This window comes from Zootoca vivipara, chromosome 15 (genome assembly GCF_965207765.1).
Source record: "Zootoca vivipara chromosome 15, rZooViv2.hap1.1, whole genome shotgun sequence".
Taxonomy (NCBI): domain Eukaryota; kingdom Metazoa; phylum Chordata; class Lepidosauria; order Squamata; family Lacertidae; genus Zootoca; species Zootoca vivipara.
Window position 1 is genome coordinate 16,111,207 of NC_142598.1, and position 17,453 is coordinate 16,128,659.

At 48.2% G+C, this 17,453-nt stretch overlaps 1 protein-coding gene across 1 annotated transcript; it reads right to left on the reverse strand.

Moving 5' to 3' along the window:
* Positions 1-216: 216 nt before the first annotated feature.
* LRRC23 (leucine rich repeat containing 23) lies at positions 217-12,116 on the reverse strand. Its single transcript, XM_035141132.3, has 8 exons — positions 11,965-12,116; positions 10,081-10,215; positions 8,323-8,435; positions 7,882-8,135; positions 7,644-7,774; positions 6,276-6,412; positions 3,318-3,585; positions 217-530 (listed from the first exon to the last, which is right to left on the reverse strand). The coding sequence occupies exons 2-8, from the start codon at positions 10,204-10,206 to the stop codon at positions 489-491; spliced, it is 1,071 nt and encodes a 356-aa protein (XP_034997023.1). The 5' UTR covers positions 10,207-10,215; positions 11,965-12,116; the 3' UTR covers positions 217-488.
* Between the last annotated feature and the right edge of the window lie 5,337 nt (positions 12,117-17,453).

Sequence of the window (17,453 nt, forward strand, 5' to 3'; positions counted from 1 at the left end):
CAGCAGCAAAAGCAGCAACAGTGGGATGGAGCCGCCCCTGATAGGGCCTGGGCGGGAGCATGTGACCCAGAGCTGGGATGAGTCAGGATTTCAAGGGAGCTTTGCAAACAGCACGTAGGGGATGGAGAGAGGGGGGGAGGGAGGAGGAGGGAGGGGGCGGCGGTGCTGCAGGGATGGGATGCCAAAAACAACACACTCAGCCCGGCTCCATCAGACTTCTTTTCCTGCCCTCCTTTTTTAATCCACAGTCACATGCATCAAATCACATCCCATTCAAAGCACAGAGACGCTCCTCAGTCTAGTCTCGGCACCTTTCTGTTACTACGCGCCAGGGAAGCAGCACTCCTTGGGTCGGCGCTGCACAGCGCACGAAGGAGGCTTTGCAAGGCACGCAGCAGCTCCTGTTCCACTCCGCGAACCAGCCGGCAGCTGAGCTCCGAAAAAGCAGCTCTGGGCAAACGCCCTGTCTGGGGCCTGGCACTCTTGTGTCATTCCGGCACATCCTCCTCCTGAACGAGGTCATCCGTTTCCTGGAAGAAAAAGGGGAGGGGGCGGAGTGGATAGGAAGAAGAGAGGGAAATTAGCTTGTTTCCGGATGGAGGGTCTTTCAGGTGGCAGGCGGGCTGATTTGGCATACAGGACACCCGCAAGACACACAAGGAGAGGGCTAATCCCACCCGCTTCTTGAGAGCCCAGATACTCAGATCAGAAGAAGTGCATAACCCACAGAGAGGGTCTTCTGTGCTGACTCTGTTGAAATGGATGGGAATGCGCAGCGGCCAGCAATTCTGATGCGGCTCGTGTAAAACTCACTGGATGATTATGCACTACTAGAGCATCAAGTCTAAACTTTAGCGCAAAATTTCTCCTTTCCCTCCAACTGCCTTTTGCTTAAATCTCTTTTATTAGCAGTCAGCTGTTCATAGAATTGTAGAGTTGGAAAGGACGGGGGGGGGGTCATCAAAACCAGCCCCCTGCAATGCAGAAATCTTTTGGCCAGTGTGGGACTCAAACCCACAATCCTGACATTAAGAGTCTTATGCTCTACCAACTGTGCTAGCCTTGTGCTTCTTTCTGTCTGTCTGTCTGTCTTTATAGCATCTAGTGCATATTAGAAGCTTTATAACTAATAAATGGTGGTGATCAGTTTTATACACACACGCACACACACACACACACACACACACACACACACACACACACACACAACTTCTGCAGGTATGGCTTTATTCGTTTTTGGATTAGCCATAAAATCACACAACTAAAAGCACATGCTGACATTTACAGCTTGCTTCCAGACTAGAGCTCAGTATTGCAAAGAGTAGGGGTGAAAGTAGGCTTTATTTCACCCAGGTCAAAGACACGCCCCTATGTGCATTTGCCTACACAGACACACACAGACATACACACAGGCTGGGAGCCTCAATGGCTCCCCTTTGGGGGTTTCACCTGGGGTGAAAAACCTGGCTGCCCCGCCTCCCCCATAGCTACAAAACTACAAAGGGGTTGGAAATGGGCAATTGGCAGGAGTTATTTTTAATTTATTGGATTTTCTCCAGAAAGGGCGGATCCAGATCAAATTGGGGGAGGGGGGAAACGGGCTGGTATTTCAACGCTAATTATGTTGTGTGGATTCTGCAAACACTTGAATGCACGAGGAGTACCAGTCCTACAATAAAGCACCCATCTGGAAGCATTCCTTAGAAAGAAGGAAACCGGCTTCTTGAGTTCTTGCTTCAAAAGTCTTCCCCACCCATGCCCGCCAACAGACACTGTTGCTCCCAGTCTATGCTGGTTCAGTGTCCTGTTCTGGCAGGCAGCCTGTTATTTTGTCTGCGACAGGCACCATGGTCACATGCTGTGAAATTATTGAAAGCAATGTTTCTCAACCTTAAACACACCCGATAACTGCCTTTTAGCTAACGTAAAAACCCCATGCCCTCCTTTGAACATGGCTTCCCTAATTATTTTATTTGAATTTTCAAATGGATTGAGATTTCATGACTTTGAATGTGTTGCACTTATATTGCACATATTTTTGGGAACCACTCATGCACCCCTAACTGAGATCTTCATAGGTCTTTGGGGGGTGCCCCCCATTGAGAAATACTGATGTGAAAAAAATTGCTTCATTCATTCTCTCATTCGCTCGAAATTCTGACAGCTGGAGAGTTAAGAACAGCTGCCCAACGAGGTTAGCATGCTAACGGTGGGCACCCAGGCCTATGAGAGGCTAAACACATAATCACAGCATCTTTACTTTCCATGTTAAGCTTTCATCCTCCTAATAATGTTCACTTGCCACCGGAAACATCTCAAGATATTTTGCCCAGAAGATCGGCTTATGGCATTCTGATTCCAACAGTGGCCAGCTAGATGCCCCTGGGAGCTCAAAAACCAGGGCAGGAAGGCTATGACTTGCGGTTTGCACCAAGCACTTTGAATGGTATGGGTGTCAACGGCTGCCGTTTTGTGCACCTTTTCCCAGCTCTGAGATATCCATTTGGAGATGTGAGGACCACAACTGTGTGCAGTATTCTAACGGTGGCCACAGCCACACCATAGATTTGAAAAATGCCATTAAGACTTCTTGTTTAATTTTCAACCCCTTTCCCCAATATACAGTGGTGCCTCGCTTAATGAATGCCCTACTTAACGAAATTTTCGCTTAACGAAAGGTTTTTTCTTGCGGAGGTTGCCTCGCTAGACGAATGCGTTTTACGAAAAATTTGTCTAGCGAATCGCGGTTTCCCATAGGAGTGCATTGAAATTCAATTAATGCGTTCCTATGGGCAAAAAAAAAATTAATGCATTCCTATGGGATTCGCTAGACGAATTTTTCGTTATAAGAAAAGACCCGTGGAACGAATTAAATTCATCTAGCGAGGCACCACTGTAATGTGCTACGCTGAATTCATTTTAATGTCTTTTGTTGCGCAAGACCTCCAGGTCAGCTTTTAACAGAGCAACTAGCATGCTTGCGATTGGATCCCGCTCAGAGATAGCGACAACGCGGGGAGTGATCTAAGGCTGAAAGGGATCAGATTCCTGATTTCAGGCTTTTTTCTTCTTCAGTGGGGATCCACAATATTCGTACCACTCCTGCCCCTGTGCTCAAATTCTGGGGAGAAACAAATAAATGAAATCCACACACTCCTTTCCACCCCCTCCATTATACGTAGCTAAATTTTATCACTTTAAAAAAACAGCAGGGGAGAGGCTGTGTCACAAAAAAGGGAGGAGAGTATGGTTCTCTGTGGCTCCCGACACAATTTGAGCATTAGTTGCCCCTCCTGCCACCCCCCTTTGAGTCTCACTTCCAGCTCCAGCTCCTTCTCTCTCTCTTTCTCTCTCTCTAGTTCCAGCTCTTCTTCCCGGCGCCTCTGTCGTAGCTCCTCGGCATCCGTCTTTTCATCCTCATCAAAGAAATCCTTATCGAGGCGCTCAAGGCGTGGAAGCATCACCAACACTTCCACTCGGTAGTCCCCCTCCTCCGAGCAAGGATTGTCTAGCAAGACCAGGGCTCGTAACATGGGCAGCACCAGCAGCTTCGACACTTCTTGGAGCTGCACAATCCCATTCCCCCTGCAGGAGAAGGAAGAGGTTAGCAGGTGTGGGAACTTCCAGGTCCCTCCTGTTTAAAATGCTCCCTCTGCACGCCGGTTTGGCTCTCAGGTGCCAGAGTTTCCCCTTAACAGCCAGTGCCATAGTTAAGTACCGGCACCTTCTATGCACAAGGCAGTCTTCCTGTGCTGTACATACATAGACATACATAGAAATGGCACCAGAGCGAGCCGAGAATGGCAGGAGCCTTTGAAGCATGGATAGGCAGGCCACTATATGACAACTGGGACCATGTAACACTGCTCCTAAAAGATCTACAGTCCAAAAATGGAAATTACAAGAGACACCGACGATTGAGGAGTGGCAGACGAAAATGATTGACTATGCAGAGTTAGCAAAGTTGACCTGCGGGATCCAAAACCAGGGAGAGACAAAGTTCCAAAAGGATTGGAGTAAATTCATTGACTATATGGAGAAGAACTGTAGAAGTTTAAAGACACTTGCAGGACTGAAATAAATCCTACGAATTGGTTTTAACTAGATGGGCAAAAAGGAATTGCGAGATAAGAGTGGGGAACAAAACCAAAATATGGGAGGGAGGGAAGTCACAGCTCGGCAGAGCAAAATGAACTGAGATGGGCGAATATAAGATGAAATGTAATTTTTTTTAAAAAATGTGGTTTTTGGGGGGGTTTGTTTATTTGGAAAATTTAATGAAAATGATCTTAAATATATATATATCTATACTGGCTTCCAGTATGTCTCTGAGCACAATTCAAAGTGTTGGTGTTGATATTTAAAGCCCTAAATGGCCCCAGCCCCCTATACCTGAAGGAGCATCTCCACCCCCATTGTTCAGCCCAGACACTGAGGTCCAGCTCTGAGGGTCTTCTGGCAGTTCCTTCACTGCCAGTGGTGTAGTGGGGGGGGGCATGGGGGCCATGGCCCTGGGCACACAACCTGTGGGGCATGAGCCAAACGCCCCTTCCAGAGACCCCCCCTTGCGCCCTGCTTGTGGCAGGGGCTGGAGAGCATGGAGGGTGAATATCACCTTCTGTGTGTCCTGCGCCTGCCTGGCACGCCCCAGCCACAGCTCCCCCTTCTCAAGGTCAATCTTCTGTTTCCTCGCAGCCAGCTGGTAGCTCTGGTGGAAAGAGGAGTGTGGCCGGCACTGCTGCCCCCCACTCCCCTGAACTGGGGCACACAAGTGCGCCCCTGTGCCGGAGCCACAGCGGGCTCCTTTTGTGCCCTGCCCCTTCAAGGGCGTGCCCTGCGTACCCGACCTGGGCACTATTTAGATACGCTCTGCTCCTGCTCACTGCAAGAAGTGAGGTTACAGGAAACCAGGCAGAGGGCCTTCTCGGTAGTGGCACCCTCCCTGTGGAACGCCCTCCCATCAGAGAAGAAAAACTACACAACTTTTGGAAGACACCTGAAGGCAGACCTGTATCCAGAAGCTTTTAATGTTTGAGGTCTTATCATGTTTTTATATGTGTTGGAAGCTGCCCAGAGTGGCAAAGGGGAATAAATAGAATGATAATGATAATGCCCAGCCTACGGGCCCAATTTGGCACATGAGGCAATTTCCTCCACACCTAACATTATTTGTCCTTGTGCATTGATGCTGCCAGTGCATAGCTGAGAGCCTTGAAGTGCACTCTCAGTTGAGCATTGGAAAGGGAGGCTTGCTGTCACTGTCAGTCAGCTGATTGGCAGCATAGCTGCCAAGTCTCCTGTTTTCCCCGGGAAATCCCCGTTTTTCCAGCTGTTCCTAGCTGAAAAAACAGATTTTTTTGTTTTTCCCCAGTTTATTCTGGCGTGGCGGCCATTTTGGAACTGGGCGGAGCATGCTCAGAAGCGACTTTTGATGCTGCTCTGCCCAGTTTCAAAATGGCTGCAGTGCGACCTCTGGCGCGGCGGCCATTTTGGAACCGGGCAAAGCAGCATCAAAAGTCACTTCTGAGCATGCTCCGCCCAGTTCCAAAATGGCGGCAGCGCTACTTCTGGTCTGCTATTTCCGGCCCGGTCCCTTATTTCTCTGACAGCAACTTGGCAGGTATGATTGGCAGTGAGAGCAAGACAGGTGGTGAGCAGCCAGCCAATCCAGGGGTTTGCAAAAAGCACTGCTCAGCACTTTGAAGTGCTTCCAATCAGCTGATTGGCGCTGCTTCAAAGCACCACACAATGCTCTGCACAAGCCCTACTTCAAAGTCCTGAGATTGTTGGGACTTCAAAGCACCCCATCAGTGGCCCACCAGCAAGATCCAGATTCCTACCTATGCTTTAAGGATGCTGATGTTGAAATTCCAAGTTCTCACTGTTCAGATAGACTGCTCGTGCCCAGGATTGCTAGCTACAGCTATCTACTTTCACAAAATTCTTATTTTCTCATTTCAACCACTCCTGCTCAGATTTGGTGGTCAAATATGGTTCAACACCTCACTAACAACACTGTACAGCAGGGGTGACCCTTCCCAGAAGTTGTTTGGCTCCAATTCCCATCAGTCTCATTGGCATGGCCAATGGTCAGAGATGGTGGCAGTTATAGGCCACAGGTTAACCACCCCTGATTTACAACAAATACTTCAAGGAGCTAAGAACCAGTATAAATCGTAGACTTGGCTCAGGTACTACTCCCTACCTCCTGTGCCATTTCCCCTCTACTTTTAAGAGGCCCTGGTGGAAATTCTGTACTACGGGAAACAACTCACCGTAGGTTGAGATATTGGAGAGACCTCAAGCATGCTGAAAAGCCATCCAGTGTTTCAATCTGATTGTCGCGCAGATGCAAGGTTGTGAGCTGCCCCAGGTCCTCCAGGTCCTCTATTACAGTAATGGCATTCTGGGCCTAGGGGGGAAGATGTTGCAGTGTAAGAGAAATAAGACATAGCAAAAGGTAAAAGTAAGGTAAAGGAGCTCTGGACAGTTAGGTCCAGGCAAAGGCGACTCTGAGGTTGCGGTGCTCATCTCGCTTTCAGGCCGAGGGAGCCGGCATTTGGCCACTGACAGCTTTCCAGGTCATGTGTGGCTAGCATGACTAAACTGCTTCTAGTGCAGGCATCCCCAAACTGTGACCCTCCAGGTGTTTTGGCCTACAACTCCCATGATCCCTAGCTAACAGGACCAGTGGTCAGGGAAGATGGGAATTGTAGTCCAAAACATCTGGAGGGCCGAAGTTTGGGGATTCCTGTTCTAGTGCAATGGAACACCATGACGGAAACCAGAGAGCATGGAAACCCTGTTTACTTTCCCGCCACAGCGGTACCTATTTATCTGCTTATCTACTGGCACTGGCGTGCTTTTGAACTGCTAAGTTGGCAGGAGCTGGGACAGAGCAACGGGAGCTCACCCCGTCGTGGGGATTCGAACCACCAACCTTCTGATAGGCAAGCCCAAGAGGCTCAGTGGTTTCCAGGCATAGGCAAACTCGGCCCTCCAGATGTTTTGAGACTACAGTTCCCATCATACCTGACCACTGGTCCTGTTAGCTAGGGATGATGGGAGTTGTAGTCCCAAAACATCTGGAGGGCCGAGTTTGCCTATGCCTGGTTTAGACCACAGTGCCACCCACGTCCTTAGACATAGTATTGATCCAGAATACATCCATATGCCCAGTAAGGGTAAGCGGACCTTATAACTAAGTAACCTGTCAAAATCCAATAGTTTTGAGGGCATATCTATACTACAAAACTCTGTTGCTCTGTTGCAGCGTGAATCACAGCATAACTACGCATGACATTAACTGTATGCATACAATTAACAGGCCACATGAAGCCTGAGTAGCCCTGAGGTTGGTGATACTGAAAACACGTGTGTTGCTCAGGCATTTGGGGTTTGTAGCAGGGCCGTCTTGAGCAGATCGCACGCCCTGGTGCTGAGGGGTGGAGATCGCTCCGTCGCCCGCCCCGCCCTTGCAGGGCGCAATTGGCTTCCGCGCGGCAAAGCCGTGTGGCGCCCTCCTTCCCGGGCCGGTGCCCAGCTTACCAGCCCCGCGCCATGGTGCACTGCGCCACCGGGGGGCTACGACGAGCCGGGCCTGGTTTGTAGTTAATGAAGCCATCACCAGTAAGTTCTCTTACCAGGTACAGAGTTTTGAGCTTGGGTAGGCAGAATCCAGCTGTAGACTTTAGGCCGTTCCCCCGTAATTCGATTGTCTGCAGATTTGACACCTTGTCTGGATCCAGTCCTGTTACTGCCTCGATCTCATTACCTGCGTGATGGAAGAATTAGACTGTGACGAAAGGGATCCAGGAGATTACAGAGTATGAGTTTTGTCGTCTAGGGCTAGAGGGACTCTCTTGAGTGTTGCACACCTACTTTTCAGGTTGAGGCTGACCAGCCGTGGGTGGCCAATACCATTGGTGTCCTTGATGTGATTGCTGGCAAAGCTGGCATGCTGCAGGTAGATCAGCTCATCCAGGCCGGCGCTAGTTAGCCGATTGCCATCCACTTTCAGCCACAGCAGATGCGTGAGTCCTGACAATGGGGACAGGTCTTTGAGCAGGTTTTCGGACAGGTCTACATAACGTAAGTGGATGAAGCCTTGAATGAGGATGATGTCTGTCAGTTCCCTACCAGAGGATGAGGGCAGAAAGCAATGTTATTTACCAGTGCTAGCTTTCCAGTGTGCTTGTCCCAAACTGCTCAATTTTTCCAGGAAGCTTGGATAAGGAAATTATCCCGTTTCCGGGCAGCTGCACCCATTGGAAGGGAGGAGAAATGGAGGGGGGGCAGGTTAGTCATGCCCTGTGCACTCACTTTTCTTTGACCTCTAATTTCACAAATGCATGAGCCAGGCCATTGCCAATTTTACATAACATCGAAAGGCCTTCCTTCATGTGTTCCTCGGTGAGAGGGTTTGAGACTGGGTGCTGGGGGGGAAAGCACAGCAAGAAAAAAAGACATCAGATAAAATTAAAGTTGTCAGGTGGCAAAGTCTTCTGCTGAATCTTTAAATTTGCCTCTGAACCAGGAGATCAGGCAATGGCAACTTATCCCTCAACCCCACAAATTTTACACACACTATTATGCCTTCTCACCTGTGTTACACCTGGAATTCTGTTCACTACGGAAGGCAGGTTAGGGGGCCACACCAAAGACTGGAATGGGGTCAGAGGTGATCAAAGACATTGCTGCTCTGCCCCCCAGTTTAGTGGCAAATTTAAATGGCAGTTGCAATCCAAGTTGCAGTCTGGCAACCTTAGATAAAATCAGGGTCCATGATCCTTTACAGAGATGGCCAGGGGGCATCCAGAAAATATGAAACAATGCAGCTACGCTACATAAGAACATGAACCGTTCCTGAAATATAATAACCAATGAGGCTCTTGCATATGCATTTTAACTATGCATACAAACTCAATGAGAGGTGTGAGCTTGCTTTTGGCGGGTAATCTCATTTATACGAGGTCTAATTTGAGGCAAACAGACTCGCATCTCATCATCAGCATTTGCTCTTGATCTCATTTTGAAAGGGAAGAAACATTCTGCAAACAAAAAAAATTACTATTTTGATGCTATAGTATGCTACACTATGCTGAAATGTTTCTTTGATTGTTCAGTCATACCTCGGTTTAAGTACGTTTCGGTTTGAGTACTTTCGGTTTAAGTACTCCACGGACCCATCTGGAACAGATTAATCCACTTTCCATTACTTTCAATGGGAAAGTTCGCTTCAGGTTAAGTACACTTCAGGTAAAGTACGGACTTCCGGAACCAATTACACCCATGCTTCAGGTTAAGTACACTTCAGGTTGAGTACTCCGCGGACCCGTCTGGAATGGATTAATCCACTTTCCATTACTTTCAATGGGAAAGTTCGCTTCAGGTTAAGTATGCTTCAGGTTAAGTACAGTGGTACCTCTACTTACAAATTACTTACAAATTTTTCTACTTACAAATGGAGCTCCGTCCGCCATCTTGGATGCGGTTTAGATAGGATTTTTTCTACTTACGAATTTTTAGATAGGGTTGCTTCGACTTATGAATTTTTTCTCCCAATGCATTCCTATGGGATTCAACTTACAATTTTTTTCGACTTACAAATGTGTGTTCGGAACACATTAAATTCGTAAGTAGAGGTACCACTGTACAGACTTATGGAACCAATTGTGTACTTAAACCGAGGTACCACTGTACTTGAATCTTCCAGCCACAGCAGCAGACAAGATACAGACCCATCTTGGAGTATTTGCCTTTCTCAACAGGGAAGAAATTTCTTCTGCCAAATCTAGGGCCGGTGGAACGCTGTACCATGTATGGGGGTAAATGTGCTGCTCCTGTCTGCCACTCAGATGTCACCCAGGACTCCATCCCGTTCTGCTGGCAATACCTTATTTTAACACCCACGGACCAAGCAAGGCTCCCTCCAAATCCTATCACTCCTCAGCCATCAGCTCACATACAGGATTTCACCCTTCATCTTTTCCACTGACATGAAAGAGCCTAACTTTGGTTGAATTGTGTCCTGCATTTCTGAACATAAAAACAAAACAAAAGAAACCACCAATCTGTTACCTCTTCCTCTTCCTCCTCCGCCGCTTCCTTATCCTCCTCCCCTTCCCCCTCGTCTCCACCTTTCTCTTCAGCATCGTCCTGCTCATCTTCGACATCATCTTCATCGTCCGGCTCCTCATCAGACATTTTCAAGGGCTGGTAAAATGAAACAGACTAAATGTGGTTTTCCAGCCACTGGCTAGAGAGAGAGAGAGTCCTCTTATTCCCATGGAACACGAGCCTAGCCTGTGTGCTACCAGTGGAAGAAATATCCATTCATCTCAGCCCAGATCCATCCATACCACCAACATCTCGTCACATCCTTCGTAGTGGTAGGAAGCATATTTTAGGAAAAGCAGGGGTTTTCAACGTTTGGGGGGTCCATGGTCCCATTTGCAAACCACTTGTGGGCTTCACACACAAACACCACAGCCAAGCACTATCAGCTATGGCAGAAAGTGTGTTTCAAGTCTCATTTCAGTAGCATAGGTGAGGCCTCAGCAGGCACATATTTGTCCATGAGTTTGTTGCTGGCATCCATCTGTCTTGGGAGACAGTGGAGTGAGCTTCTGGGGGTGCAACTAAAGTGACCTCCTTGGGGCACAAGCCTTGGCAGTGGGGATGGAGGTCCTGGGCTGCCCAGACTCCAAGACCCCCTTCTCGACCTCGCTGATGGGGTCCAAAAGAAAGCAGAGCAATACATCTGACACCGGCTTGGCTCCAGGAGTTGCCAGAAAAAGGCATGCAAGGCGCTATTCAAGTGTCTTAGGGACTCTAGATTTGTGTAGGGTTTACTCCTTAGCCTCCCCCCTTTTCTCCTGAAGATGTACCACAAGGCAGTGGAGTTGTAGGAATGGAGTTTCCCTTCTCCTAGATGGGCTACCATCCCTGGTGGACAAGCCCCATCTACCCCTCACTTTCCTCTACAATACATATCGAGACCACATTCTTGACCGTACTTGAACCCACTATTGGTCTCGTCCACTCAGTTCACCGGATCCTGTCTTCACATGCAGGGGGTGTCCCCAACTCACCGAGGGTTTGAGACCCATCGGCTACCCTCACCTAGTTTAGCTGACCAGTCAATGCCGTTCCCGGGGTGTGACCAATGTCACACGCTGACAAGCATCCAGCAGCCACAGGTGAGAACTGAGTGCAGGGTGGGGACCAAAGGTGGCCAAAGGACCCCAGAAGGAGCACAACGTGTCCTCCACCAGAGGTACTACCCCCCCAAACACCCCAAACACCCCTGGGTACCACACAGGTAACCCCTGCTGTATTTCAATTGGTCCTTGATTTAAGTCCTGTCCACCTGAGGTCTTTTTCTTCTTTTACCCTTGCTGTCTAGCTAATCCCATCCGGCCCGGATCCCCTAACTGGCCTGGTCACAATGACAAGACACCTCAGAAATGTAGCCTATCTATCAGAGTAAGGTTGCCCAACAATTTTGGGGGAAACTAAAAAAATATATATGTGGCAATCTATATATCAGAGGGCAACAGGGATTGCAAAAATGATGGAACCCGTCCCCCTGGTTGCGGAGCCAGGTGCAAAAGTCTAAAATGCAGGGCAAAAAAAGCAGCAATGATACGATCCTGCCATGTTTTAAACAGCGCTAAGGCAAACAGTTGTGGGCTGAGGAGGTCAGCCACCTGCTCACCCTTAAAAGGGGGAGAAATTTCACAGATGTAACTGCTAAACTTCCCCCCTTCGCTATTGCCCTCCTGAGCAAATGATGACCCTCGGACTCTGCGACCCCCCCCTCCCCAAACCAGCCAAGCCACAGACCCCTCAGCCCAAAGTAACTCTCCCCATCAATGCAAAGATCCTTCCCTGCTAAGCCTTCTTCTCCCTTTGTGTGAGGAGGACCCAGGATGGGGAAGAAAGAAGAGCAACGACAGCTACCTAGTACCCACGCTCAAGTTCCGAGCTGCTGCTGCTGCTGCTGTTGGAGTTTTGGCCGAGGCGAGAAGGCAGGCGAGCTGTTTCCGTTGCTACGCGCCCTGGAAGCCTCTGCTCCCCGGGCAACCGCCACCTGTTTGACGGGTGGTGGTTGTAGCCCCGTGCGGAGGGGTCGGGGCTGGAACGAGGCAGGCGCGGGCGCTGATTGGCTGAGGGAGCGGCATGATTTGCATGAAGAGGCGCGGGGGGAGGGAGGGACCGGCGGGAAACCTCACCTCTTTGTTGTTGTTGTTTAGTCGTGTCCGACTCTTCGTGACCCCATGGACCAGAGCACGCCAGGCACTCCTGCCTTCCACTGCCTCCCGCAGTTTGGTCAGACTCATGTTGGTGGCTTCGAGGAGAACACTGTCCAACCATCTCGTCCTCCGTCATCCCCTTCTCCTTCTCTTTCCCAACATCAGGGTCTTTTCCAGGGAGTCTTCTCTTCTCATGAGGTGGCCAAAGTATTGGAGCCTCAGCTTCAGGATCTGTCCTTCCAGTGAGCACTCAGGGCTGATTTCCTTCAGAATGGATAGGTTTGTTTGATCTTCTTGCAGTCCATGGGACTCTCAAGAATCTCCTCCAGCACCATAATTCAAAAGCATCAATTCTTCGGTGATCAGCCTCCTTTATGGTCCAGCTCTCACTTCCATACATCACTGCTGGACCTCACCTCTAGGTTGCATTAAAGCAACAGGCGGTGACTTAGGGACCTCTGAGTGATAAACGGATGTGTATGTGTGCAAATGCGGGGCCGCCAGATGCAAAGGAAATTAATAGCCATCGCGTTTCTTGTGCATACCTTTCCAGCTGCAGCAGAATTGTCCCAGTCTGAGTTTTCTGTGTTTCCTTTCCTTCTCTTACAACCTCAAGGGGAACTTTCCCCTCCCTGGCCCATGCACACAACAACATGCATATTTACTGCAGGATATTCCTGTATTCATTTTATGAAGTGGGCACGGAACCTTAAGCTGCAATACATTAAAAAAAACAACAACAACCCTGCTACAAGACTTCGCTGCAGAAAAATGAAAGGGCTTTTCCTCTTGCAAGCTGTGTGCGTTTCGTAATATAACTCCATCTTCTAGGAACCACACTTTGTAAGTGACCTGCTAGCAGTTCGAAAGCACATCAAAGTGCAAGTAGATAAATAGGTACCGCTCTGGCAGGAAGGTAAAGGGCGTTTCCCTGCGCTGCTCTGGTTCGCCAGAAGCGGCTTTGTCATGCTGGCCACATGACCCGGAAGCTGTCTGTGGGCAATCGCCGGCTCCCTTGGCATATAGAGCAAAATGAGCACGCAATCCCAGAGTCATCTACAACTGGACCATAAGGTCAGGGGTACCTTTACCTTTACCTTTTATAATGATATAGTATACCTTTTCTCTTTTCCCTTTTCCGTTTGTTCAATTAAACTGTTCTTTAAAAATAACAATTACAATAAATATCCCATTGGGATACGCTCAACTCAGACTCTCGTCCTCTGTGAACTCTGCCCTAGCTTCAGCTGAGTGTGTGTGCTGGCTGCCAACATGGTGCTAGCTGGACTTAAGTCCAAGGCCTCATGTCCCTTATCTGTGTAGCAATGTAATCTGTCAATCTGTGGCTGTCAATATATTTTATTTTTTTAAAGCATAGCTTTAGCTTTCTGGGAGGAATTCAACGTTGCGTCATTCTGACTATGCTGGTCAATGCAAGCATTTCTGCTTCCCCTTGTGTGCTGTTCTGGGGGTTATATTGACTCCCCCCTCCAAGAGCCAATTGGGGGGGGTTGCACAGGGGGGGAGGGGAGGAAGCCCCATTGTGCAGGCAGGGCTTGTTGCACTGGGTCCTGCTGGCACAACTGTTTAGATGAATTTAGTTTAGTTGCTCTCTATTTCGAGGGCAGGATTGATCGAATTAAACTATTCCCCATCTTACTACATTACTGGTGGGCTGGATAAAAAGAGATACATGGGCTCTGCTGGCTTGGTGATCCCCAACAACATTGCTAAGGAGTTTTCCTATCCCTGTGCTACCACTGGAAAGCTTCTGAATTATTTGAACTAGACCTTGCCTTACATTTGTGATTTAATGGTGCAGATAGAGCAACAGGTTGAATGAACCCAACCATTCATTTTGGATGAATATTAGTGCTATGAAGCTATGCACTAATAATTTATCTGTAACGTTCCTGAGATTTACAGGCGTGTAGTTTATTACCTTGGTGCAAGCAGAGTTGTGCTTTTGTCATCCCAAAGTTGATCCCATTTTAATGAATTACTTGCAATAATTTGCAACAGTGTATACATGTGTGTTTTATAATTTATTTGAGCATTTGATGTAATGAGATGTGAATAAATCTTTGCATTCTTTTCTTTTTTTTCTTTTGTGTTCAGGGTAAACTTTGTTTAAAACGTTTTGATTTACTGTTTCTTGCTATTACCCATTTCATTCTTTTACCTTTGTTAGCTGACTTGATTTTCTTTCGGGATGAACAATTCTAATTCAATACGTCGAAAGAATGCCAGGTGGCAAAAAAAGTGCTGGTGGAATTGACAGATTATTTTATGTCCCTAGAATTGACCACACGAGGGAGCTCCAAGACAGGATATCAACAAATTTTGGGTTGCCAAAATGACAAAGCACTTCCTCCCCCACCAAATTTTCTCTGCATTCGCTGTTGCTTTAACACAAGAGACTGCAATCTACTCACAGTTAAAGACTGGCAGTGATCTACCCGTTTTGGGGTTCAGGTCAAAGTTGTTGAGCTCTTTTTTAAAGGAAGTAAAGTCCTGTTATGTGGGGTTCAGGTCAAATTGTTGAACTTCTTTTAGGGAGGAGGGAAGACTCATTTTGGGGGGGCAAAGAGCCAAAATGTTGAGCTTCTTTTTAGGGGAGCCAGAGTTGTTCAGCTTCTTTGGGGGGAGCCACTGATCTACCAGTGATCTACCACAGATGTCCAGTGATCTACCAGTAGATCATGATCTACCTGTTGGACATTTTCTGCTTTAACAGACCCAGCAGCAACGGCATTATATTACAGTGGTACCTCGGTTTAAGTACACAATTGGTTCTGAAAGTCTGTACTTAACCTGAAGCGAACTTTCCCATTGAAAGTAATGGAAAGTGGATTAATCCGTTCCAGACGGGTCCGCAGAGCACTTAAACTGAAAGTACTCAAACCGAGGCGTACTTAAACCGAGGTATGACTGTATTTGCCTTTTTATATAAAGCAAAAAAGCAAAGAAACTGCTGGTCGAGGAGACATGGTCTATGGGTTAACTTTGCACTGCAGGGAGAATCGCATCCTGTGTTCAGAGCGACTTGGGTTACCACTTCTGTGGTCATGTCCACAGAATGGAAGACAGGATCCCCATAGATGTGCTTTACAGGGAGCTGGCTTCAGGTAGCAGGCACGATCGCAAGCCAACTATGTGCTACCGAGATGTCTGCAAATGTGCCATGAAGGCTGGCAACCCCAACCCCGCTGTGTGGGAATCTCTTTCAGATGCCTGCAGACAGGCAGCCAAGTTGTGCAGCCATAGCAGTGACCAGAGGAGGAATGACAGCTGGGAGGAGCACAGAAGAGAAGGGACGCCCCGGTGCATCTGCAGCAGCACAACTGCACACCATCTACCCCACCTGCAACAAAACATGTCTCTCCCATATCGGTCTCTACAGCTGCAGCAGGTGCCATCACTCTCCGCTGGATTTGACTGTACCCCCAATGGCACTTGTCCATTGTCTCTTGAGAAAAGATGCCAACAGGTTTTCCTTTGTCGGGGAAGGATGAGCTATGGAGGTACACAGAGGACTCTGGCAGGCAGGACAGAGCCTCATGGGTCTCTGTAAGGCTGCTTTCTTCAACATGGCACTTTCCAAAGGTTGCTGGACTCCAGTTCCCATCAACCTCAGCCAATGGTCAGAGATGATGGGAGTTGTAGTCCAAAATCATCTGGTGGCCACCAGCTTAGGAAATTCCGCTGAAGAGGTGCACGGTCAGCAGCAAAAAGCACAATAACCCTGAAGTGCACCAGTTTGTCAGGCTCCAGTACCAGTTACCTACCTTAATCTAGTTTTACAGTGGGCTGCTGAAATGATGGAGCCAATTGCAACCTTATGAGAAAAGGGTAGAGCAGGAGAAAAGGGTAGAGCAGGAAACCCTTTCCCAAGGTAGTCTGCTGAGCGGTCACACTAGGAAACTTAAGTGAAAGGTCTCAGCCAGCCAACCCACATCTTGAAAGGTTTGGAGTTTTTTTTAAACACCAAGCATACAATTTAAGACTGCAAGCTCCTCGGGGGCAAAGGTATGCCTTTTTTGCTTAAGAAATTCTGCGCCTCTGGGGGTGAGATCAAACTGCCAAAGAATCACGGCGCCTGCTGTGGCTGCAGAGACTGGCAACTCCTAACTGCTGCCTTCCACGTTGTTTTTGCTGTTAGCAGCACTGAAGTGGCCTCCCGGGAACACAAGCCTGGGCAGTGTGAATTGAGGTCCTGGGCTGCCCAGACTTCAAGACTTAGGGACCTCTGAGTGATAACGGATGTGTATGTGTGCAAATGCGGGGCCGCCAGATGCAAAGGAAATTAATAGCCATTGCGTTTCTTGTGCATACCTTTCCAACTGCAGCAGAATTGTCCCAGTCTGAGTTTTCTGTGTTTCCCTTCCTTCTCTTCCAACCTCAAGGGGAACTTTCCCCTCCCTGGCCCATGCACACACAACCACATGCATATTTACTGCAGGATATTCCTGTATTCATTTTATGAAGTGGGCACGAAACCTTAAGCTGCAATACATTTTAAAAAAACAACAACCCTGCTACAAGACTTCGCTGCAGAAAAATGAAAGGGCTTTTCCTCTTGCAAGCTGTGTGCGTTTCGTAACATAACTCCTTCATCTTCTCCTTCAAGATACTCCCCCCCCCCTCAGCCTCCCTGGTGGGGTCCAAAGGAAAGCAGAGCAATAAGTCTGACACCAGCTTGGCTCCAGGAATTGCTGGAAGGAGGCATACAAGGCACCACCCAGCCGTCTTAGGGACTCCACTACAGATTTGCGTGGGGTTTACTCCCGAGCTTTTTCTTCTCTGTAAAATGTCCTGCAAGACAGTAGTGGGCATGGACTTTTCCTCTGGCTTTGCACTGGAAGCCTGACCACAAGGCAGTGGAAGCTTAGGATCAGAGTTTCCTTCAATAGTGCTGCAAAGATTATCTTGGTAAGGTCTAAGGGAGACAGTGTATAGAAGTGATGGCGCCCTCCCCATCTGTAGGTTTATATAGCAAATGTAAATTAAATGGTGTAGTATGTGAACAGCAGCTCAGTAACCATATTTTTATCTACCTGCTTCAGACAAAGGAAACGACCCTGCAATTTAGTGGTGAATTATAGCTTCAGCATCCAGCAAACATTTTTGCATGATCAATGTTATATTTTCCACTGCGAAAAGCTCAGTTTTTTGATAACTGCGTTTACCAAGAGT

What these genes read in the sequence shown, in the direction of transcription:
- LRRC23 (XM_035141132.3), bottom strand. Translation starts at nt 10,206, where the DNA reads ATGTCTGATGAGGAGCCGGACGATGAAGATGATGTCGAAGATGAGCAG. An exon ending in GGTCAGCCTCAACCTGAAAA is followed by an intron (nt 7,775 to 7,881) that starts GTAGGTGTGCAA and finishes TCCATCACGCAG; the next exon opens with GTAATGAGATCGAGGCAGTA. An exon ending in AGCTCAAAACTCTGTACCTG is followed by an intron (nt 6,413 to 7,643) that starts GTAAGAGAACTT and finishes CTTCCCCCCTAG; the next exon opens with GCCCAGAATGCCATTACTGT.